The 24,959-nt window shown below is 43.2% G+C and overlaps 1 protein-coding gene across 3 annotated transcripts in view; it reads left to right on the top strand.

Moving 5' to 3' along the window:
* Window positions 1-24,959, top strand: part of TEDC1 (tubulin epsilon and delta complex 1) — a 166,043-nt gene that overhangs the window by 5,334 nt on the left and 135,750 nt on the right. For all 3 annotated transcript variants that reach the window (XM_074960845.1, XM_074960844.1, XM_074960846.1), the window contains exon 3: window positions 3,951-4,153. In XM_074960845.1, coding sequence (XP_074816946.1) covers window positions 3,951-4,153 — 203 coding nt within the window. The remainder of the gene's footprint in view (window positions 1-3,950; window positions 4,154-24,959) is intronic.

Here is a 24,959-nt window from a genome sequence, read left to right as displayed (position 1 = left end):
TATGGAGTGACCAATGGTCACTTTATACTTCATATGGAAAAAGATTGTCATATTTTTAATGAGTGATAGTACATAACTTCAAATTTGGGAAATCATTTAGAAAGTATTATGTACTACAGACAGTGTGTTTAAAATGAATGAGCTGTTGCACTTGTGCAGAAAACCCAAAACTAAAACCAAACCACACACCAACAAATCTCCCCAGTGTTCAGTGGCTGGAAAATCTTGGAAGTCATCCTGTTTTGGAAGAGAATATTTTCCCTCTTTCTCTATATAATTATTTCTTATCCTAAACTTCTGGGGGAAAAAAGTTCATACATACCCCCAAAATTCAGAACAATAGTTCCTTCATCAAGTAAGTTAGAGAGTGAGTCAAAGTCAGCCTTGTATTGGAACTCTGGCATTAACTTTAATGAAGTCACGGCCAGTACCTTCATACTGCTCTTTCCATTAGCTTACAATCTGCATGAACTCTCTTAAAATGCCAGTGGGATCTGCCTTTTGACATGTCAGTTATCTTTTGGTGTAGCAATTTTGATACTGCCAAAAAGAGCTCTGTAGCTATTGTATCTCTTTCATTCTCACCTGTCAAACCAGAACTGTTTTTCTGCAGCAATAATTTTCCTTAATAACTCTGATTTGTGGCATCTCTACAGGTGGCTTTTGCCTGAGCACACGAAGTAATGCATCCATTTTCATTCCTTGCCTTGACTCACATTTCTTTCTTCCTATCATGCATAAACTCAGAATAATGTGTAGTTCTCTGTTGAATACAAAGCTGTAATTCATTGGAAGGGTTCTGCAGGCGTCGTAAAAAGGAAGGGCACAACATGAGTGCTGTATCACAGCTTGGCCCGTATTCACTAAACTTTCTTTTTCAAGTGGAATGTGCATGCTGAGAGGGGTTTATTATAAAGATCAACAGAACCATTCTGTGCAAATTCCCTTACCTTAATGAAGTGCCTCAGTAAAGCATTGGCCAAAAAACAGGTATTGTACTGCAGTTATTAGCATTATCTGCTATATAAGGAGCATTCTTCTCTCTATTCTACACTATCACACTCTTCTTTTGGCAGAGTGCATCTATCTATATTAGATTACTTATATGGCCATCACTGCTATAGCATATGAACATCTCACACTCTTTTAAACGGGGTGGATTTGATTTAAATCAATTTGATTTAAATCACTAGTCAGGAAGACTCTATTTAATCATCAATTTCTACATAAAAGTGCATTCTTGTTGGTTGTTATAAACTTAATACATATTCTTCACAACTCAGACAGATGTAGGTTTCATTTTTAGAAGGTACACACTATACATTTTTAAAGTGATTTATTTTGTAACTTTTCAGATTAGTTTTACAGCTGTATCAGAAAATGAATGATTGTTTGGTTGTTTCATTTACCAAAGGTAATTGAAGCAGATATTTATGAAGTCATTGGGAGGTGAACTATCTCCAATTCAACAGGTTAATCATTAGTATTTGGAGGATTTTCTTGCCATGCTGTATTAGGAGGAGAACATCACCAGACAGATATTTAAATTGTTTTATTTAACTAAAACAACAATGGTATGGATTCTGGATTTTTTTCTTCAACAGCAAACATATAATATTATAACAAAACAAGCATATGAATTTTTGAATTTAGTTAAACATGTAAGTTTTTTAAAATCAGGTTTGTTTTTGTTAAAACTTTTTAACTAAAATAGTTAAATGAAATATTAAAAAAAACAAAACAAAACAAATTAAATCGACTGTCAGCCAGGTCAACATGAGATATGTAAAATATTGGCTTCTGCAGCTAACTCAGTCGTCTTCACCCTCATTTTCCTGTTTGTTCATAGTCTGGAAAAGAAAAACAAGCTTTCCTGCTTTTTCAGGTCCCAAACGATTTCTCAATTTGGAATGAATTAGTCCAAAGGAAGAAAATATTCTTTCTACACCGGCAGAAGAAGCTACTGCAGTTAAAAATGAGATTATCACTTCAACAGTCTCTAAATCCAAGTGCTTAAGTGACTTCTACCAAGTCACTGGTGTGACTTTCTTTAAAACATCATCAGCAAACATATATTTCTTGAATGGTTCAGCCTTAGCTCTGAAGTTTATTATGGTTGGCATTATGGAGGGATGATTGCTGGATGTCCATGCCATAGCCAACTCCTCTTCTTCAGGAGTTCAGGTTTGACCCTGGTACCAAGTATTGAAAATATTTGCAAGAAAATGAGCTGGAGATAGTGCTTGTCCCATTCTTTTTTTTTTTTTTTTAATGCTTGTAATTTAACTCTGTCATTGCATATTTCTCTTTTTAAGATCTCACTCAGTTCCTTCCAAATTTCAACACCATCAGCAATAAAACAGTTATTTCTCTGCATTTTGTTCAAGGCTACAGAAATAGGCTTCAGGGGTAGTCAGCATGTGTTCAACATTTCTCTTAAGCCCAGTGTTGAGAACTTTGGCTGTGACAGCCATCTATTTTTTCATGATTTTGTTCACAAACTGTCATCAGGTTAGGCCAGTTCTTGATACAGTGCTCAAAACAGTCCACTGCTGAGAGTTAGCTTGGTTCCTACCACTTTTTAAAGACTCTCCTTTCCAAATTGAGAAATGGAGTGGGTTTACTGCCTGTGTAGATTTACTAGCTCTTGCCAGTGCAGGCAGCTACTTACTGACTACTGTTAAGGATGTGCTGCTGTTTAAGTGTAATGAGTGCTATTCGAATGTAACAAGTACGTTCAAGTTTCGGGCTTCTAGTGGCTGTGTCTTAGCTTTGTATGATTGCCCCTAGCATGCAAAACTCCCTTAACGTTTCACAGCTCAAATGATGTGGTTAGACACTTTTCCCCAAGGAATTCTTTTTTAAGATTAACAAATAACCTTTCTAGAGTCACAGGTGTTTCTTTCCATTCATGCTTTTTCTTTGGAAGTCAGGCATTGTTATTTTGAGCTTCATTAGTCAACAGCATTCAGGGGAAAAAGCTCACAATGCATGTGACCAGACGAGAAGTTTATCATGCAAGTGACAGGGAGTAGGCAAATGAGGAATGTGCAGATGCGATAGAGGACATGGAAGTTAAGCACTGACTACGTGGGGCCCTGAGTTTGGGTTTACTGATGCTTTGTGGTGAAACAACATGGAGATATTGAAACACTTCAGTTGGGAAAGGAAGAAACTTTATTTGTTGGTTTAACCTTTTCTTTTTCTCCCCTAGTGAAGTGACTTTCTTTACAATCCATAGTATTTGCATTGTAATTGAGAGAAACAAGGTGAGTGAGGTAATATCTTTCATTGAACCAGCTTCTGTTGGTGAAAGAGGCAAGCTTTCAAGCTATGCAAACCTCTCTTCAGGTCACATTGCAATTGTCAGGTAAAATCCATGATGAAGGAAAATTGAAGAGAATATAGCTGAGCACAAAATGCAGTCTCTGCAGTCTGCTATGCCTGTTGTGTGTATGCTACTGTAACTTTATTTGCTCACTGGTGCTCAGAGATTTGTAGTAGGCTGTGGAACCTTTCATCTCTAGGTTTTGATCCACCTCAGGTCAACAGTGACCTAGAAGAGTTGCCATCTTGTAGCGTGTGTGGTGGCCCATATGAAAGGAGGGTCGGTTTGAGTCCAGTGGCTAGTAGGAAAGGCACCCACCAGTTGCAAGCCAGTTGCAAATTGGCCTTGTTAGTCTCTGAGAGGCGAAGGGCTGAATGGGTCTGGAGACTGAATTTCTATTCCCCTCTATAGAGGTGGTTCCAGCGTGTCAGGGTGGGGCAGCATAGGGGAAGCTTGAATTCTTGCTGCCTGTACTGTATCTGTTCATGCCTAACCAGAGAACATCAATCTCCTTACCCTCAGTATGATACAAAATGTGGTTAATTTTCTCTGGGAAGCAGCTGTTCCTGGAAAAGGGTGGGTAGTGCAATGTGACACATTTTCCTGCTTTTCTACTTTTCAGGCACCCAAATTAGGTTTGTAAAGTCAGTGTTATGGTACCATGGCTATGGCAGGCCAGAATTCTATCAGCTCCCTTCCGACGGCTCACAGGGTAGCAGGGAGTTACTGCTGGCATTTTCCTGGCTTCTAAACAGAATCAGCCTGCTGGAGCAGCTACTGACTGTGAATAGAGTGAAAATCGGGGATGAAGCCTCTGTCTGCACGGTGAGCAGGTTTTTTTTGTTTGTCCTCCCCACCCCATCAATTGTTAATGTACTATAATAGTAGGATTTAAAATCGTAACTGTGGGTTTCTGGATTTTCCCTTTCTAGACAATGCCTGTGGGTTCTCCTACAATTTAGGCAAAGGGGTAGGCTGTATGAGTTCTCTCTCGGTGCGTGGAATATGCCAGGAAGTGGCAAATAGCATTTTAAGAAATATTTGAGTGCCTAATAGCAGCTATCACTATTCATTGAGTAACTAATGAACTTTCAGCCTTCCTGAGGGAGTAGTGAGATTTACTGTTATGCTTCCACCAATAAAAAGATGTCATTGTGCAGAAAGCCTGCTTTGGAGCGAGCTAAGGCTGGGTGGGAATCTGCTGGATCTGGTGAAACTGGGAAATCCGAAACAGTGGCCAAACAAATTGCACAGACAAATAACGTTTGATAACTTTCCATTTAAAATTCTCTACTTCACATACAAGGTCTAGCATATGATACTGTCTAAACTCTGCCCGAGTGTTATAAAATATGTTGGGGAATGAAGAAATGAAGATAAGGGAAGACTGAAAAAATTGGGTTTGTTTAGTCTGGAAAAGAGAAGACTGAGGGGGGACATAACAGTTTTCAAGTGTGTAAAAAGTTGTTACAAGGAGGAAGGATAAAAATTGTTTTTCTTAACCTCTGAGGATAGAACAAGAAGCAATTGGCTTAAATTGGAGCAAGGGAGGTTTAGGTTGGACATTAGGAAAAACTTCCTGTCAGGGTGATTAAGCACTGGAATAAATTGCCTAGGGAGGCTGTGGAATCTCCATCATTGGAGATTTTAAGAGCAGGTTAGACAAACACCTGTCAGGGATGGACTAGAGATAATAGTCCTGCCATGAGTGCAGGGGGCTGGACTAGATGACCTATCAAGGTCCCTTCTAGTCGTGTGATTCTATAAAAGGTGATTTCTCCCTCCACACTTACATACCTACTCCAAATAAACTCCCTGCTCTTATCACCAAAGGACGCACAAGCTAAATTTTTAAAATGACCAGTGCTAAGTGTTACAACCGACCCAGTTGTATTCTGCATGTTCACCAGTGAGATGCGAGTGGACCCAGTCTCTGGGTCCCATGCACTTCCAAGCCAACTAGGTCAGGGTAGAGTCTTGTCACTGTTTTTAGCCATAGAGCACACTCCTGGGCTCAGACTTCTTGCCCAACGTCTTTCCTTGGGACATGGGGCACTGCTGCCCGATAACCTCCTGAATGTCCCCTCCCAATTGCTTGCACTCTCTCCATCTAGGCTGTGGGCACTTTGGACTTCTAATTTCGTCCCTTTGGGGACAATGGGGTAGGAAAGGATGGAACACAGGCTTGGTAAGGGAATTTCTTGGCCGCAGAGACTTTACTCTGAGAGTTACAGATTTTTGAAGACAACAAAAGTCCTGCGACACCCCTCCCTTTGTCTGATCTTCTCCTTCCTGGGTGTCCGAGGTTCATCAGCATTTCTAGATGGGCAAAGTTCTTCCTATAAGTCCTGCTCACTTGAGCAACTGTGTGGAGTGAATCCATGTGGGCTTGCTCTTCTGATTTTATTTATAGTTTTAAGAATTAAAATTCCATCTATTAGGCCTGTAGAGAATGGTCTGACATTAAACAAAATAACATCAAGAGCAATAAAAAAGGAACACATGACTTCAAGGAGTACTGTGAACAAGAACTGTCTTGATAAATCAGTGCGTATAACTATTCCAGCTCTAAAAATGTAGCGCTAATATTCAACGAGAGAGGGAGAGAAATGTCAAAATTATTCTCTTCAGGAGGATGTTACGGTTTGGGGTGAACTTCATCTGTAATCTCTTTTTGGGTACTTCTTTCAAGTGGCAGACCTATATGTGCATTTCTCTGAGTGGAACTCTGATTCACCTCACTTTTAGACTGGATCACCAGTCTACAGTACCCCATGTTGACCAACCATATCTGTTTTTGACACCTGCTATGGAATCTTCTCCAGAAATGACAGAAAACAGCTTGTTCAAAACAAAGTCTGCTTTATGTAATGTGCAGCACAAACAGAGAGAAGGTTAAAAATAACAAAAGCTTTAAGGCTTAAAGCATATTGCCTTACATAAACTTAGCCTCCTTTGAGAACTGGTTCCTCTGTGCATTCCCTATCGGTACATGTGTGCTCCATGCACTTGAGACTTGAGAACTTTTGAAAGCAGTGTCTGTTGATCCGTGTCTGCACCCCTGCTCTGCTTGTGTTCTGCATCTAGGATCTATGGAGTAGTATTGGGTGGACCGACCACCTCTTCAGTTCCTTCTTACTGCTGTATGGCTTGAATTGGAACCTTTAGTGTCCAGAACTTCTCCTTTGCCTTCAAACCTGTAAATATTTCAAAGTTTATTAGTGTTATCTTTAGTGTAATTAGTGTTAATGGTTCTATTAGTACAGTGGTCCCCAACCTTTCTGTGGGAATAGCATATTGCTATTCCCAGAAGACTGTGGCGGGTACCGGACACCCCGCCACCGAAAAGCCGCCGGAGAACCGGCCACCGAAATGCCGCCGAGAAGCGGCAGTGGCAAGAAGCATTGCTGCCGAAATGCCGCCGAGAAGCGGCAATGCTTCTCGGTGGCATTTTGGCGGGTGGTTCTCTGGTGGCTGCGCTTGGCTGCAACATTTTGGCAGTGGGGTGTCCTGCAGGCGAATAAAAATGCCCCGGGCGGGTGCCACCTTGGGGACCACTCTATTAGTATAGCTAGTGGGTAGTTACAATCCCCACCCTGGGGATCCCTCTGGCTTCCCAGTATGGGAATTAGATTATGCACAGTATAGCAAGCTTGAAAAGCTGCATCTCCTGTCTCTGTATCTTCCTGATCAGTGATGACCACCAGCACGCCTGTACTGCCTTGGAGAAGTGCATATCTCTGGCAGGTGCAGCACCTGTCGCTCCTTTCTTAGCTGGACCTGATAGGTGCAAGCATTTTGGCTTAAAAAGCACCTAATGGAGAAGGCTAAGAGGCCTCAATCAGACCCAGGCTGGATGAACCCTGCAGTACATTGGCCAGAGTGATCAAAGAGCACGCTTCCTACCATGAAGTCTAATGCAGGAGACTACACCTGTGGAACCTCTCAGGATTTCTGCAGGAGAGCAGGGCACAGTCTCATAAGCACAAGAGCAGATCCCCTTCTAAGTCCAGTCCAAAGAGGACGGATCCCACCCTCACCCCTTCCAGGTCGGGCAGGTCTTCGTGCCCAGCTTCCAAAGGCTTAGGATGTCGATGATAGAAAGGAGCATAGGAGCAAGGCTCTGCTGCTACCGGACTCTGCACTGGCAGTGCCATTGCTAGCAGTACTGTCCAGATCAAGAGACCGTGAACTGCTGGTACCAACAAAGAGCATCCGTCAGGAACCTGAGCCACTGGGGTACCATCCCAGTCCCTTGTGGATCTGCCAACTCAGAACCTTCCTACTTCAGCTCTGTCTGTATGGGCTGACAAACCCATGGGTGACCCAAGGAGAATGGAAAGATACACCACTTCAGTGAATGTGTTTGTTCTCCTGGATCTGCACTGGTTGTCAGGACTGAACCTCACCAGGGAGATTTTGTCTCCACCAAGAGACACTGGCTCTGGGAGAAGTTTACCCCCTTCCTGTCTACTAGCCATGACTTTACTTTGACAGAACCATTGGCACTGCTGATTGAGCGAGATTTGAGCTTCTTATAATCGGAAAATCAGATATTCTGGAGGAACCATCCTTGCTTCCACCAACGAGATCTGTCCAGACAGGAGGTCAAGAGTTTCCTGGAACCAGCATCCCTACCCAAATCGGGACACTCTCCTTGGGACTGGAGGTGCCCCATCCTTTGGGGACCTCCACAACCCAGCTTTGACCTTCCTATTGGTGCCCATGAAATGCCTGTGCATGATACCCAGGGACTGTGTGATCTAACAGGGTGTCACATCACCTCTCTTGTCCAAGAGAGCAACTGGAACTTCCTTCTGACCCTATAGACGAGGAAGATTACAAGCTGGATCCACCAGTTCCACTGGTACTGATAGTTGTCTTTCTCATCAAGTATTGGAGATTGGGCTTAATTCACCCTCATCTGCCTTCCTGTGGTCTTACAGAGCCTCATAGGACTGAGTTAACCCTTAGGCTTCTCTATAGAAGTCACACACTCATAATCAAATAGAGGTTTCCACAATATTCATAAAAATACAGACTGTGTCTACGTTACAGGCTTCTGCTAGCATAGCTGTATTGGTCAGGAGTATTAAGAGCTGCGATTCCTGATTGACGTAGCTGTGTTGATAGAAACCCCTAGTGTGGACCTAATTATAAAAGCAAAACTTCACTTTAATTGGGATAGCTAGATTTGTTTGAGGGTGGTGGGGTAAGGTATTCCTGTAAAAGGGCAGCTTTGTTTATATAAGCTGTGTCCACATTAGGAGTGCTTTGCCAGCATAATATAGTATATGGGTATAGCTATACTGGTAAAGTGCTTCTAATGTTGACATGTCCACAGATAGTTCCCGTGCTCTTCACAGGGGAGTTTTCAGTTGCATCAAAAGCATTGAAATCCTTGATAATTCTGATCCTCTAGTTCCCAGAGTCTTCCCATTTGTGAGGCAGAGCAGCTGGGCAAAGGGGACACAACTTGCTCTTTATTGTGTATAAAGGAGGCCTGAAAAATTCTTTTTGCTTGTCTTTATCATAGAAATATCCCAAATATCAAGTCTTGTCTTTTCAGTTTCTGCTTGATAACCCCTCGGAGGTCTAGAGAATTGGGGAGGTAAGCTTTCTGAGCCCTGAGATGTAGAGAGTTTGGGTAAATTGTAAGCCCATGGGGGCAGGCACCATCTTTTTGTTCTGTATGTATACAGTGTCTGTCTTAAATGGGATCGTGATCCAGGATTGGGCCTCCTAGGCTGAGGTAATATAAATAAATACTAATAACGATGAAGGCTGAATCTTTCACAGGGTGAACGGATTTAACAAAAACAAGTCATGGATTTTAAACAGTCTACTGGAAAATCCCCTCCCTTCTCAGTTTGGGGTTTCAGTCTCATATTGTGATTTCATAGTCTCTGGTTCTGCAAGAGTTCTCTGTCAAATGCTTCTAGGTTTAAAAACAAAAACAAAAACCCCAAAGCCCTAGAAAAGCTGTGGCTTTCAGGGCAGAGAACAATGGAATTATTAAATGAAAGTGTGCTAAGGCTGCTTCCCTCTAGAGATTTGGAGGGGAACCTGGGGCTTCTGGTACTACATCCCCGTGGCAAGCACTGGATAGCAAATCAGCGAATCGCACACGCTATGATTCATTTTGGTTCCATGTTTGCTGGTGCTGTGGAAATTCCCATGGCCACAAAGATGGTGAATTAAAAAGTGATAACAGAAACCAAAAATCCAGAACATGAAATAATAAACAGAAATGAACTGGCTCTTTTTTTCCTCTGTCACTTACTGGTTTTATTTTGTAGCAGTTAAACAGCTTGTTCCTGTTGTTGGTTGCTAGCCATCCTGATCATTGCTGGCCACTGTCTTAAATTTTAATAAAAAACGAGGAGTACTTGTGGCACCTTGGAGACTAACATTTATTCTAGCATAAGCTTTCATGGGCTAAAACCCTCTTCGTTGGATGCATGCAGTGGAAAATACAGTAGGAAGACATATACACAGAGAACATGAAAAATGGGTGTGATATATGCCATCATGTGCCAGCAATGCCCCTCTGCCATGTGCATTGGCAGACTGGACAGGGTCTATGTAAAAGAATAAATGGACACAAATCAGATGTCAAGAGCTATAACATTCAAAAACCAGTTGGAGAACACTTCAATCTCCCTCGTCACTCGATTACAGACCTAAAAGTCTCAATCTACAACAAAAAACCTTCAAAAACGACTCCAACGAGAAACTGCTGAATTGGAATTAATTTGCAAACTGGACACCATTAAATTAGGCTTGAATAAAGACTGGGAGTGGATGGGTCATTACACAAAGTAAAACTATTTCCCCATGATAATTTTTTCCCCTACTGTTTCTCATACCTTCTTGTCAACTGTTGGAAATGGGCCATCCTGATTATCACTACAAAAGGTTTTTTTCTCCTGCTGATAATAGCTCACCTTAACTGATTACTCTCATTATAGTTGGTATGGCAACACCTATTTTTTCCGTGGTGTGTGTGTGTATGTATGTGTATATCTTCCTACTGTATTTTCCACTGCATGCATCTGATGAAGTGGGTTTTAGCCCACGAAAGCTTATGCTCAAATAAATGTGTTACTCTCTAAGGTGCCACAAGTACTCCTCGTTCTTTTTGCTGATACAGACTAACACAGCTACCACTCTTAAATTTTAATGTAATTTATAAAAGATTGTGTATATGACAGCATACACAATAAGAAGACCTCACAATATCTTACTGGCTATAACCCTCCCTGAGCCCCTCTCCACTGCTTAGCTTATTGTGTTAGAAATCATTTAGGTTCTGATTCTGAAAAAACGTAAATATGTTCAAAGTTAAGCATGTGCATAAGTCTTTGCTGGATTGGGGCCTTAGCTTGTAAACTCCTTGTGGAGGTTTTGTTGTTTGTCTGGAAAATGTCATGCACACCAGTGTCTCAGTTTAAATAAATAATTGTTCTGATGTTCTTTGGAGTCTGTGGAAATATTTACTCATTTTCATCCACTGCAAATGAGAGCAAAATTTTGTTGCTAAGAAACAGCAAAGAAGGAAGAGTCATACAGCAATAGCTTGAGACTAAATGAACGGAATTAATATAATTGGCTCTTGATATGTATGGTGTTTGGCATATCATGAGCTATTTAGTGGGCTTCAGATCCCATCTGTGATTCAGACATAGCTTGTTCTGGGTAGAGTAGTCGGAATTTAATTCTAAAATCTAAAAGACTTGTCATTGTAGATTAATTAGGGATTAACTGCATTTTTCCCTTGACAGGGTGGGCCCTTCATGTCACTAGATGGGCTTGTCACTATGTGCAAAATGTTTAAACTTACATTCATTTCTGTTTGAACAAGCATAGTAGCTGTTCTTGACTTTCTGTTATGTCTTTAAGATAAACACAGAGTGGCTGGATTCTTCTCTTGGTTACTGTGGTGTAACTGCATTGATTTTACTGGGACTACACACGTACTTCTAGCTAAGCACATGTTAAAGTGTGTAGCTGGTTTTGGCCGGAGTTCTCAGCAGCTTGCAGACTTAAATGCACAGTGCCATTCTTGCTGAGGAAGCACTTCCATTTCAAGATCCTATTTTCAGGTGTTTTTAAATGTCTGAAAAAATTCCATTTGGTCTGAGACTACTTTACCATCCCAGAAGTGAATTTTTGGGGAATTCTGTTCAGGTGTTTCATAGACCAGAGAATGAAAATGTTTTCCTCTTGCAGAACTTGTCAGGTACTTTGTCTGCACTTTTACTCGTGTGATTTCATTTATTTATTTATTTTTGAGACTTCAAGGTTTTCTTTGAGAAATCATATTTGCCATAGACTTAGGCTTTTGACATATTTCAAAATTTTTTAGAAATTGGTACAAACTTTCAGAAATCTTTGTGCTTGTTTGCACGAAGGTAACTTTTACTAGTGCACATATTAATGCATATGCAGAGCATCACCAGAGCATCACATGCTGTGAGTTCTAGCTTTTTAGTGGTTTAAAACATATTGCTAGCTTTAATAGTTCATGAGAGAGATCAGACATAAAATCACAACATTCTGATTACCATTTTTTCCTTTTCTCCCACAGCTGGATTTCCACATGATTTTTAGAGGCTAGTGCCTGACCTGGGAATAGCTATACACCATCTAAAGTCATACCATGCAATAACTATATAATGATACTATCTCACTCTAATATAGAGGTTAAAGCAATTTAGTGTGTGATTTACATGAAACTGAGTTTTAAAGGCATATGAGGCTCTCTCCTCCCGGACCTCCTCCCCCGCATGGTGTCACTACTGGGGCTGAGTTAGTGTTATTTTGATGCCTGAACTGAGCATTTGCAGACCTTAACTTGTTTGGATTTCTTTTAAGTTTAACCTGATCTCTGAATTTTCTGGCTTTGTAATCCTTGTTTCTGGTAATTTTTTTTGCACTGAAATATTCTCAGCTTTAACTCCATCCTAATGTAATTTTTATCTGAGAATTATCTTTTGTATTAAATTATTAAACATTTCCTCCATGAACACTAAAAAAGAAGCATTACCATTTATACTAAACATTTGTTTTCAAAACCTACCAGCTTTTAACAAGGTCTATAAATGCTTTGGTGGGACCATTACCAAATTTTGAGGGATTTGTAAACCTTTCCAAGCATAATTCTGCACAGTGATATGAGAGAAAATGCATGTCCCTGGAGTAGTATAAAATACATATTACATATGGGCAATGTAGCTGAGTTGCAATGAGGAACATAACAATGAATTGCTTGATGTGTGTGGGTGAGATGATGTATTATCCTTCATCTAATATTTTAAACTGCAAAACAGAAACCTAATCATTCAGAGAAAACCATTGACTTAGGCTTGGTCTACACTACAGAGATAGGTCGACATAAGCTGCCTTTAGCGACCTAACTATGTCAGTCTCTACACTACAGCCTTACTCCCGCCGATGTAAGTTCCCTACTACACCGACATAATTCCAACTCCACAAGAGGCATAGGGCTTATGTTGGTGTAGTTCGGGCAACGTAGTATCCCTATGGACATTGAGTTCCTCACATTGGCTGTTGGCTGTCAATTTCATGGCTCTGCTGTAGCTGTGAAATTGTCAAGAAAGCTGGCTCCAGGCTCCCCAGTCCAGCTGCTGATAGGTCTCTGCTCCAAGTTGGGCTGCCACCCAGGCTTCTGGCTTGGGCTGCTGCTTGGGCTCCCTGCTCCACACAGGGAGCCCTGCTGCCTCCTGGGGTCCCTGCTCCCTGCCAGGAGCACAGCAGCCGACTGGACTCCAGGTGCGGATCTACCAGCTGGAGGTGAGAAGCCCCCAGGTGGCTTCCCCCCAGCTGGTACTGGTGAGGCGAGAAGGTGGGGAGCTGTGCGGAGCTGAGAACTGTGCCTAGCAGTGCCCCCCCCCCCCCCGCTCCTCTTCAGTCATTGGAAGTGCTTCTGGTAACTGAGTGTAGGAGCATAGTGTGGACATCAGCCATCACAGTAATTACCTAACAGAGGTCAACTTAAGATTGTAGTGTAGACATTCCCTTAGCCATGTCTGGTTCCCTTCATTCATGTTGCTGATACGCTTTACGTCATTACTGTACTGTAGTAAGTGCTTACTAATGGAACACTATTAAACACTTTACCACTACATGAAAACAACGAAAGGTGGGTGGGGTTTATTGTAAAAGTTCTCCAAAGGCAGCTGTGTGCTTCAGACCTTTGGGGCATCCATCTGGCCATGACAGTCACCTTGAAAGATCAAGAATTTTTTGGGAACCTTGTGCTGCCACTTCTGTGCAGCAGCCAACATTCTAATTTATTAGTTATTTTTTAAAAAATTGTATTTTTTACAATCTCTCTAAAGAAAAATATTTGCCTTTTAAAATGTGGTACCCATTTTTTGGACTTTCCTTTTGTTTCTAAATATGTAAAATTTAACATGGCTTTTTTGGTTTAATTATTTGTGAATTTGCACCATAGTTTCTCACTGCAGTCTTTGGAATGGATATTTTAGCATCACTGCTGCTGCAGGATCAGCTGGGGTGTACAGCACTGGGAAAAGCTATTTGCTGCCTAGTTAGTGACTGTGTGCAAGAAGAATGTTTTTTTTCTATGTCCAGTGTAAAGAATGGGGCTTAATTTATGGAAGTGCTGAGTAGCTATAGTTCCCCATAACTTCATTTGAAGTCATGTGTGCTTAGGCCTTGTGCAAATCAGACCTGGGATGGTTTAAGGTTCTTTGGTGTAATGAGTTAAATAAAAACCAGCAAAGCTATTTAGAATTCCAATTACAGTCTCTGCCAGATCATAACAGTTTTCAAGTATACTGCAGGATAAATGGAAATAGGATGATAGCTCTTTCAGTTTTATGTAATCATTGGTCATAAATCTATCGCTTTCACAGGAACCTAATTACTAGTGCTGTGTTTTAGGAAGTGAGAAACACAACTTTCTCCCATTCTGTAAATAAATGACGACTTGTGCAAAGAATAGCTGTACTCTGTGTGATTATGTATTTGCTATGCTTACAATGAGGAATACTGCTGACACCAGTATTATCTCTAAAATGGAAACTAATTTAAGTGTGTGTAGCTCCTCCTGGTTTTTAGGGGGTGATAGTGGTGTTTATTCTCTTGTTTATTACTAGGGAAATTGGCGTGGACATTGGATCTTGCTTTTGTCAATTAAATCAGCTCCTGCTTCTTTCTGTACATCTGAAAACGGATCCCTCTTTGTGATCCCATAATAAGAAATTACTAATGATATCACAGAATTTATGCCTCCTGCAGATATACCTTTTTCTCCCCAGCAAGACCAAATAAACTCAGGCCTGGTCTACACTACAAAGTTAGGTTGAAGTAAGCTGCATTGTATCGACGCAGTTGTGCATGTGTCTACTCTTAAATTTGTTTCCCACCAATGCACTAACATCACCTCCCAGAGCAGCACTGAGCCATGGTCGATGCACTTAAGTCAACTAAGTCTGAGTGTAGATGCTATGTTACTTATATCGACCCTAACAGTCTTCCAGCTGCTGTCCCACAATGCCTGGCACTGACTGCTCTGGTCAAAATTGTGAATTCCACTGCCTAGGGTCATGGAGACCAGAAGGCTCTTCTCTACCCTTTAAAAATGCCTTTTCCTGATTGTCTGGCTTGGCTTGGTGAGCATACCTAGCATCTCTCCATTGTTGTGTGCAACTGGCCAGCTGACCATGCTGGCTTCAGGCTCCAGACATGCCCTTTCTTGGAGTAGGCAGGAGATATTGGCTCTCCCGGGCCTGTGGGGAGAAGAGGCTGTGCTTGCACAGCCATGGACCAGCCCCAGAAATGTGGACATCTACGAGCAGATTGTATGGGAGGATGCAGGAGAAGAGGTACGACAGGTATCAGCACCATTGTTATGTGAAAGCGAAGGAAGTGCTGCAGCGTATCAGAAGGCCAAGGAGGCCTATGATCAGTCCCGTGCTGAGCTGTAGACACGCTGCTTTTACAAAGAGTTGCACTCCATACTTGGCACAGACACCACCACCAGCCCACAGAACACTCTGGATACCTCTGAGGAACCCGAGTCACAGGCCCCTGGTGTGATCAGAGAGGATGGGAGGGTGGAGGAGGAAGAGGATGGGGGACCTGCTAGCAGGGGTTTAAGCTATGCTGCAAGCCAGGACCTGTTTGAGACTGCGTGAGTCCAGGCAGTGCCAGCAGATCAGCATGGAAGAGCCCAAAGCAGGGGAAGGAAGCTTGGGTAAGTGTGGAATTGTATTTCCCATTACAATGATGTACTGATGGTGCCTCCAATTTAACAGACACAGCTATTGAATTTTCATTAATTTACTAGTACTAGAAGAGGTGGCGATATAGCAAAGATAAGTAACATCGTTATCTGCTTTACATTCCTCTAGGATTTAGGCAGGGGGGACCATGCGGAGCAGCTTGTTTATACAGGATTGTCCCTTGTATCCTCCAGAGAGATCGCAATGAACCTTTCACGGAGGTTACACTGCAGTACTCTCCCAAAGGTTTCTAGGGATTGCAACCTTATTTCTTCCTGTGTAGTAGGACACTTTCCCACACTAGTCAGTGATAACATTGGCAGACACCATTGTAATACATAGGCATAACAGCATACGGGCCCGATCAGCTTTGGGATGCCAGAAGCAGCTGCTCTCTCTGTGCCTTGGTTATTCTCGGGAGTGAGAGATCTACTAAAATCACTACAGCCATTGCCCTATACTCATAGTTTCGTGCAACTGAGCAACTCCTTCCTCATTTCCCTCCCCCCAGCAGGCCGTGCTCACCATGGCTGGAGCTGAGTGGTGCCATGCATAAGCTCTCTGAAGCAGAAGTGTCTAAGGAGGACTCAGGATGACATGTTCACTGAGATCCTGCAAGCCAGGGCTGTATCAGACAGTGAGCAACGGGCCTGGAGGGTGAATGTTGCAGACTGAGTGGGAAGGAAAGAGCAGACAGGAGAACGGCCCAGGACACGCCGCAGGAAAAGGAGAGGGAGATGCACCAGGACATAATGTGGCTTCTCCAGCTGCAAACAGATGCTGCAGACTCTTGTGGACCTACAGGTTCAACAATCCACAGAAAACTCCATTGCAGCACCTCCCCCCGCACTCCCTCCAGCATTCCACATGGCATCAGGGGCCACATCCCTACCTTTATCACTCCATCCTGGAGGACATTAAGGACAACCACAGCTTCACATACACTTGTGACAGCCCCAGTTGCTGTACGTGCAGGTAAAATAGACATGAATGTTCTTTCTCCTAAAGTTCTGTTCCATTAATTTATTCAGTTTTTAATGTATTTGTTTTAAATTGCTCAGATTTTTTTTGCATTGATTTTGTTACTGAATAAAATTCTATTTGAAAAATAATTCATCTCAACTCATCTAGATATTTGCCTAGTTTTACAACAGGCTACATAAAAAGCCCTAGCGAAGTCAGTACAAACTAAAATTTCATACAAACAATGACTTGTTTATACTGCTCTATATACTATACCCTGAAATGTAAAGGACAATATTTATAGTCCAATTGATTTATTTTAGAATTATATCGTAAAAATGAGAAAGTAAGCAAATTTTCAGTAATCGTGTTCTGTGACGGTTTTATATTTTTATGTCTGATTTTTGTAAGCAAGTAGTCTTTAAGTGAGGTGAAACTTGGGGGTGCACAAGACAAGTTGGACTTCTGAAGGGGATACAGTAGTCTGGAAAGGTTGAGAGCCACTGCCCCAGAGCTTGGGCTGCAGCCAGAGCCTGAACATTTACAATGTAATTAAACAGATCCTTAGCCTAGGCCCAGTGAGTCTGAGTGAGCTGGCATGGCCCAGCTGAGGTTGTCTGACTGCACTGTAGACCTACCTTCAGGTTCTTGCTACAAGGCTAAAAATAGTAGTATAGACATTCCCACTCTGGCTGGAGCCTGGGCTCTGAAACCCACCAAAGTGGATGGGTCTCAGAGCCCAGGCTCCAGCCCAAGTGTGAACATCTGCAGCACTAAATTTAGTCCCATAGTGCATGTCCGAGTCAATTGACCCAAGCTCTGACAGTTGTTGCCGTGAAGTTTTTAGTTTTGTTATTTTAGTATTGATGTACCCTCAGTTGAGATCAGGCTCCATTGTGCTAGGTGTACGTTTATAGAGAGACACCTCACAGACCTGAGGAAGAGCTCTTGTCTCCGTCATCAACAGAAGTTGGTCTGAAAAGATATTCCCTCACTCACCTTGTCTGTCTGTCTGTCTCTCTCACTTACACACACCGTTATTACAAATTCAGATTTTTTCATTCAGAATTTCAGACTCTTTATCCAGTGAATACAAGAGCCTTTGGCAATTTGAAAGAAGTGTGGTTAATAAATAGCATTACTTTTGTCTGATGTACTGAATACACTCTCTCTTACAATTTTTAACAAATGCTTCAAGGCATAGTTTTCTTGATGTGTCTGTTGAAATGATCAGAATGGCTTATATTTTAGGTATTACACATTCACCATTCATTTGAATTTTCAAGTTTATTTGATAGCCCAGGAATTTCAAATATGCACAGTATTGCTTGAATCTGAAGTTACACATGATGTGTTCTGCATGGGGTTGCCACCATCATACTACCCAGGAATTGCAAAGAGGGCTGCGTGAGGAAGCCTGCTTATTAAGCAGTGTTTTTTGCAGAGAGCCCGTTTCACTGACACCTTGTGTACTGCATTGTCCAGCAGATGATTGTCTATAAAGCCCTAAACAGGCCATGTCATTTAAAGAGAGTGCCTCTCTCCTTTGTGATACCATGGAAGATGCATTTGTCAGAAGATGCATTTGTCAGAGGCTGCTACTTTAACTGTGAGGGTGTTGGTGATAGCACATTCTCAATGAGATGTCATTGATTCAGTGGTTCTGAAAGTTGCTCGCTATCTTTGTTTGTCCAAACCCAGATCTGATGACCTTCAGCACATGCTGCAGGATTTGCACTCTCTCCTAGGCTTTTCTTGCCAGGAGAGGAGCATATGGGGAAGGTGGAGGGTGGGAGGCAGTGCTGATGTGGGGACTTTAAAGGTAGCACTTTTATCTTCGTGAAATCTGAGAGTATAATCCTAAACTGTGCTGAGCTGATGCTCAGCATGTATAACGGTGAGGCAAACATAGTCCTAAATCAGCTTTACTATTCCTCCAGCCCTTTGGTTGCTGGGGAGTGAACCAGCTCCCAGTGCAAGTGAGAGCAACCATAGGGCACCACTGGCCTTCTTTCTTGGTAGCTTCTAGGGGCCCTGATTATATAAGGGCTTGGCTACACTTAAAATGTTATAGCAGCACAGCTGCACCGCAGTAGGGCGTCAGTGTAGACACTACATTCTCTGATGGGAAAGGGTTCTCCGATTGGTGTAGGTAATCCATCTCCCCAAGAGGCGGTAGCTAGGTTGAAGAAGAATTCGTCCGTTGACCTAATGCTGTCTACACAGGCGGGCATAACAACCACACTCAGGGATGTGTGGGTTTTTACATCCCTGACCAACATAGTTAAACCAACCGAATTTTCTAGAATAGACTAGATTAGGCCTAACTCCCTGTTAGAATTAACTTTCCTGTAGTCTGAAATAAGAGTGTTCACACATGGAGATAATCAGAAAGAGTTAATCTGCTTTAAATTCACACTTTACCTCATTCCAGATTGACTTTCACATGTAAATAAGCCCTAATATACGCTATATGGTCCATTGATTTTGGTAGGTACAGTATCTTGTTTTTTGGTCCCCTCCTTTATTATCTCTTTCATAGTGCTTAGATGAATCATGCTTTTTTTTTTTCCATTTGAATATATTAAATGACTAAAATGTAAGTGGCATTTTTAGTCTCCTGCCCTTGAATATTATATACAGCCTTGCTGTGCACTGTTAAACACCTGCTGCATTTTACTCAAGAAGATATATTTTAGTGGTCTAAGTGATTCCTAGATATCCATTATGTACAATACCTTGTGTTTTCAGTGTTGTAGCTGTATTGGTCCCAGGATAGGAGGAAGACGAGGCGAGTGAGGTAATATCTTTTATTGGACTAACTTCTGTTGGTGGAGGAGACAAGGTTTCTAGCTACACAGAGCTCAGAAAAGTGCTCTGAAGGAACAGTAATCCACACCGTGTAGAGCAGAGATGGCAAACTACGGACCCTCCTGCCTGGCCCCTGAGCTCCTGGCCCGGGAGGCTTGCCCCTGGCCCCTCCCCTGCTGTTCTCCCTCCCCCGCAGCCTCAGCGTGCCGTGCCGTGCCATGCTCTGCAACTGCGCTGCCTGGCCATCCAGAGCCGCAGCCTGACACGGTGCTCTGTGCTGCGCGGTGGCACCGCTGTAGCGCCACCGCCACTGGTGCTCCAGGCAGCGCAGTAAGGGGGGCGGGGGGGTTGGATAGAGGGCAGGGGAGTTTGGGGGTGTGGTCAGGGGGTTGGGGGTGTGGATAGGAGTCGGGGGGGTCAGAGGGTGGGGAACAGGGGGGTTGGATGGGGCAGGGGTCCTGGGGGGGCAGTCAGGAATGAGGGGGGGATTGGATGGGGCAGCAGGGGGGCCGTCACGGATGGGTGGTCAGGGGACCGGGAGGAGGGGGTGGTGGATGGAGCAGGAATCCCTGGGGGGGCTGTCAGGGGACAGGGAACGGGGGGGGGGAGGTTGAATGGGGCAGGAGACCCGGGGGAGTCGTCAGGGGGCGAGAAGCAGGGGAGGGTCAGATAGGAGGCGGGGGCTGGGCCACAGCTGGCTATTTGGGGAGACACAGCCTCCCCTAACCGGCCCGCCATACAATTTTGGAAACCCGATGTGGCCCTCAGGCCAAAAAGTTTGCCTGTCCCTGGTGTAGAGTCAAGCACAGGAGTTTATTATGCACAGCACTGGTGGAGTGTCACTTTGCTTATTTGGCTCAGAGACACTGCAGAACAATTAATTACAATAGATTATATAGGGCACTCATTGGGCAGAGAGAAGCGATGGGGACAGGTTTTCCTAAGCCACTGGATAGGTTCTAGCAGCAAGACATGATAAGCACAATAAGCCAGTGGTCTAAAAGATTACATAATGGCTCCGCCCAAGGCGCAAATTAACATATTGCTGACACACAGGTAATTACCCCCAAACTATGTCTATTAAAGTGTATAGGTTAAATCCTAATTTTGGGGTGCAGGGGAATGAGGTAGCAGCTTTCCCGGTTGATCAACAGGTACATTCTTGGAGATTTTAAAGCAAAAAAGCAGTAATTAGTATTTAACAATAACAATTGTTTATAAATTTACCCTTGCATTTCTGTGGGCTAGGATTGGCATACATCTGTGAGGGGAGGGTGTCATAACTCATGTCAATCATATTAGGCCTCTCCCCGAACTCTGTCTGGGATCTGAGGGGTATTGTACCACTATCTCTTCCCTGCATTAGGGAATAACTGTGAGGCCTTTCTCAGCGCTTCATGTGTCTATAGCTTGCGATAAGGATGCCCAATTGCATTCGGAGTTATGCTGACTCTGCTCACTGACTTGTCATCTGAGATGGCATTGCCCGTAATTATTGATTTAATCTCCACTGCCTGATTCCGCGCCTGAGAGTACTTAACATGGGCCTGGTCCACGGTCTCCCCTATCCGAGTGTACCCCACACGGCCTTCCCCAATGTGTCTTTGGGCCTTGGCCACCAACTCCTCGATCTTCGCCTGCAGGGCCAGAAGACCTTCCTCTAGATACTTACTGCCGTAGAGCCATTCTGGATCCCATGTAAGGTTACCCGTCACTGGCGGAGTATGGTGGAGCTGTGTCCCGTCAACAGTCAGGGTTGCCTTTCGGGGGACTGTCATGCACATGGATGGATGTGTTGAGGGGTAGGGCTTTCCATTTAACTCGATGGAGTGGCTCTGGGCAATCACACACCAGTAGTACCGTTCATCTGGACCAGCTCCGTGTGCACTAGTTTCTCAGTGACAGCCACCTTGAACCTAGACAGATTTGTTCGAACGTTATAAGGGCACATACATAGAATTTCCTTCTTAGAGTGGGTGCAACATTTACTAGAGTACAACGCTTTCCTGGTGACCTAGCGGAATATTTCCTGGCGGAATATGCAATGCCTTCTATTTCAGTAACATGACCTCTCCTCCATACTGGCAGGGAGGTCACCATTCTAGCTCGTTGTGAGTGAGGGACTCCCAGAGGCACTAGGAGACTGAAGATTATGCTATGACCTGTCCAAGACAGTCTTTGGACTCTCATTCATTCTCTGTTTCCCCATACTCATGGAGGGGTACTTGGGAGATGGGGTCCCACCACTTCCATAAGGGCTGGGTGGACCCGACCATCCAGGAGATCGGTTACAATTCCCTGTGTGGTGATGGCCAATGCTTGCCTTGCTCTCCAACAACTTTCCTTCAATTCCTTTATTTTGGTACCATTTATTAACAGGCTGGTGAATTCTTGACCCAGGTATTTTGTTATATCCAATGAGATGGATATAGAGTTTGACAGATCCTTTAAGCTGTCTAGGATTAGTCAACTGGCCCTATTGGTATCCAGTCCTCCCTTTCACACACTACTTGTGTCCTTCATCATGCGCCACAGCAGGAATCTCCTCATGGTCACCCTTCAGTCCTTCTTCTTGTTCACCTGTGGAGACGATGTTAGTATTGGCAAGCACTGGTTTAAAATGTTTTACCTGATTTTGGTGCCTTCAAAATGTTTCCTCCCCCCCCCCACCTTAAAATGCAGATTTGTTTAGACTGCTGTTGTTTAGCTGGGTTTGATTATTTTTTTACTTGGTTGTATAGGTTTATTTTAATTCATTGTTCAATACCTTAATGTAGTTCTGCAACCTGTTTGCAAGGGGCCCAGTAAAATCAATTTGCAGATTCTGACATGGTCCCTTTGGCCGTGGTTGATGGTTCAGGGGTACTTTCTTCCTCCTACCCACATTTACTTGTGCACATCTTTTAAGAAATTATAAGGCATCTTTTTTCATGGCTGGCCACCACCAGTGCTTCAGGGCAGCTCTCATTTGCCTCCATCCCAGGTGAGCTGGGGAGTGGATGGCATGGAGCAGCAGAGCCCGTATGCACTCAGGGGTTACCAGCTCCTCCCACCGGCCCATACCAAAGGTGATTGTCCTTCTTACTTTTTTTTTTTTTTGGTGTTTGTTTTGTTCCTTGCTTGAGATTTTATGATGTGCTTTTATTTGATGTGGAAAAATTGGAAAGAGTCAGCGGAGGGCAACAAAAATGATTAGGGGACTGGAACACATGAGTTATGAGGAGAGGCTGAGGGAACTGGGATTGTTTAGTTTGCGGAAGAGAAGAATGAGGGGGGATTTGATAGCTGCTTTCAACTACCTGAAAGGGGGTTCCAAAGAGGATGGATCTAGACTGTTCTCAGTGGTAGCTGATGACAGAACAAGGAGTAATGGTCTCAAGTTGCAGTGGGGAGGTTCAGGTTGGATATTAGGAAAAACTTTTTCACTAGGAGGGTGGTGAAGCACTGGAAAGCGTTACCTAGGGAGGTGGTGGAATCTCCTTCCTTAGATATTTTTAAGGTCAGGCTTGACAAAGCCCTGGCTGGGATGATTTAGTTGGGGATTGGTCCTGCTTTGAGCAGGGGGTTGGACTAGATGACCTCCTGAGGTCCCTTCCAACCCTGATATTCTATGATTCTATTTTGACTAGTGCCAGTTCTGATGGTAGTTTGACAGCTTTTGTTAGTTTAATTGCATTTTATATTATTAGTGGGTTTGCCGGTTTTTGTTATAAAACCCCTGCGTGACCACCTGTCCATGTAGTCATGCACTACTCTGAATGAATATCTGCTGTCTGTGTACACTGTGAGCCTTTTGTCCTCCCCCGCTCTTTGAGCTTCAGTGAGGGCTGTCAGCTCTGCTTTTTGAGCTGGTTTTGAACCACTCAGCTGACCTGATACTATTACTGTTCCATTACTAACTACCACTGCTCATTCTGTATTTGGCACTTTATTTTCATAGTTTCTTGACCCATCTACCTACAAAATTATGTCTGGATTCTTTTAATGGCTCTTTCTTAACTACTTTTAACACTTCCTCTTCCCTATCTGAGACATTTGTGTACCTTTTCATTTATGTTCAGGTATTCAGCTGCATTTATTCCTTTGTTCCTTACTATGGAGAAATTGGGGTTTTGCACGCACAGTGTCAACTCCCACTGATTCCTCAGGGTTTCAGCACCAGTTAGCACAGCAGCATATTGAGTCTTATTGTGGGTGCAGTAAAGGTGGAACGGCTTTCCCATTATCGGGTAAACCCAAGTTGGGGGCGGAGGCTAGAGCTTGCTTTACCTTTATGAATGCCTCCTCTTGTTCTGTGCCCCATATTACTGAGTCATTTCCCCCTCTGGTAAGTTTTTGGATTAGTTGCACCATCTCTGAGTACTCCGGTATATACATTCTACAGTAATTAAGGAGTCCCAGCACTTTCCGGACTTCCTTAACTGTCCATGGTCTTTTTAACTCTCAAATTGCCTGCTTGTGGATGAGACTGTTTTGATTCTTGCCTTAAAACTAATTTCTTTTAATATGGTTTTGCTACCTGAGTATTTTTTTTTTTTAAATCACTTGCTTATCTCCCAAAACTACACCTTTTGTTAACTGATTTCGCCATTCCAAGCATTGGTCCAGGGATCTGAATTCCCCATTCCTGTACTTTGGGAATTTTTTTTTCCCAATGCAGTAGTTTTTAATACACAGTAATGTTAGCAACAGGACAAACAACACAAGACGAAACATAAAACACAAACACAATTGTTGTTTTGACAGTAGATCCATGGTATTTTGGGTTGCTCTTCATCTGGTACCAGTTTTTCTTTGTTTCCTTGGTGGTTCTTTTTTTTTTTTTTACTCCTGCCACTGTGCCCTCAGGGCTTCCAGCCTGCTTTTTAATTTTTTATTTGTTGCCTGCCTGCTTGTTTGGGCCCGATCCTGCTTTCCTCGCTGAATCATCCCTTTTCATAGACACAGGCTTTTATTTCTTAGATCTCCAGATGGTGAGCTGTAACTGAGTGTGAGCTCCCACTCTTCTGATTTGGGCGCATGTCCCAGGCATAGGGATTGTGACTCTCCTGCTGGGATCTTTTCCAGTTTCCTGACAGTTATACATTTTAAAGGGAGTGTTGTCATTCTGGCATGGGCTTTTATCTTTTAGTGCCTTATTCTCAGCTTCTAAAGTTGTATTTTCTTTTTCTTTTATGTTGAGTATATCCAATAAAACTATTTCTGCTTTATCACCTTTTTGGTCATTTCACCATTTAACCACTTCTTTCTCTGGTCCAGCTGCAGCATAGTTTGTTTTATTTTAACTGCTGCCTGCCGAGTTTTTATGTGTTTATACTCTAGATATTCCTGAGGGCTGACTTTCATCTCCCCCTTTGATGCCATAGCTGTTAATTGCTCTGGCTGCTGACCTTGTTGGCAATTTACATCTCCCTCCCCTTAACACCGTGGTCTCAATCTCCACGGCTATTAGCCTTGATGGGGATGTGCGACTCCCCCGCAGGGCTTGCAATGTTACGTGCAATGAGGAAACGGGACCACCAGTTTGCACTGCCTACCACTCACGTACCCAGCCAGTTCTGGGCTTAACTCATGGCCAATCG

Source organism: Natator depressus, chromosome 8 (assembly GCF_965152275.1).
Source record: "Natator depressus isolate rNatDep1 chromosome 8, rNatDep2.hap1, whole genome shotgun sequence".
In the NCBI taxonomy this organism is placed as follows: domain Eukaryota; kingdom Metazoa; phylum Chordata; order Testudines; family Cheloniidae; genus Natator; species Natator depressus.
The sequence above is the reverse complement of the archived record's forward strand: the minus strand, read 5'-3'. Positions and strand labels throughout refer to the sequence as shown.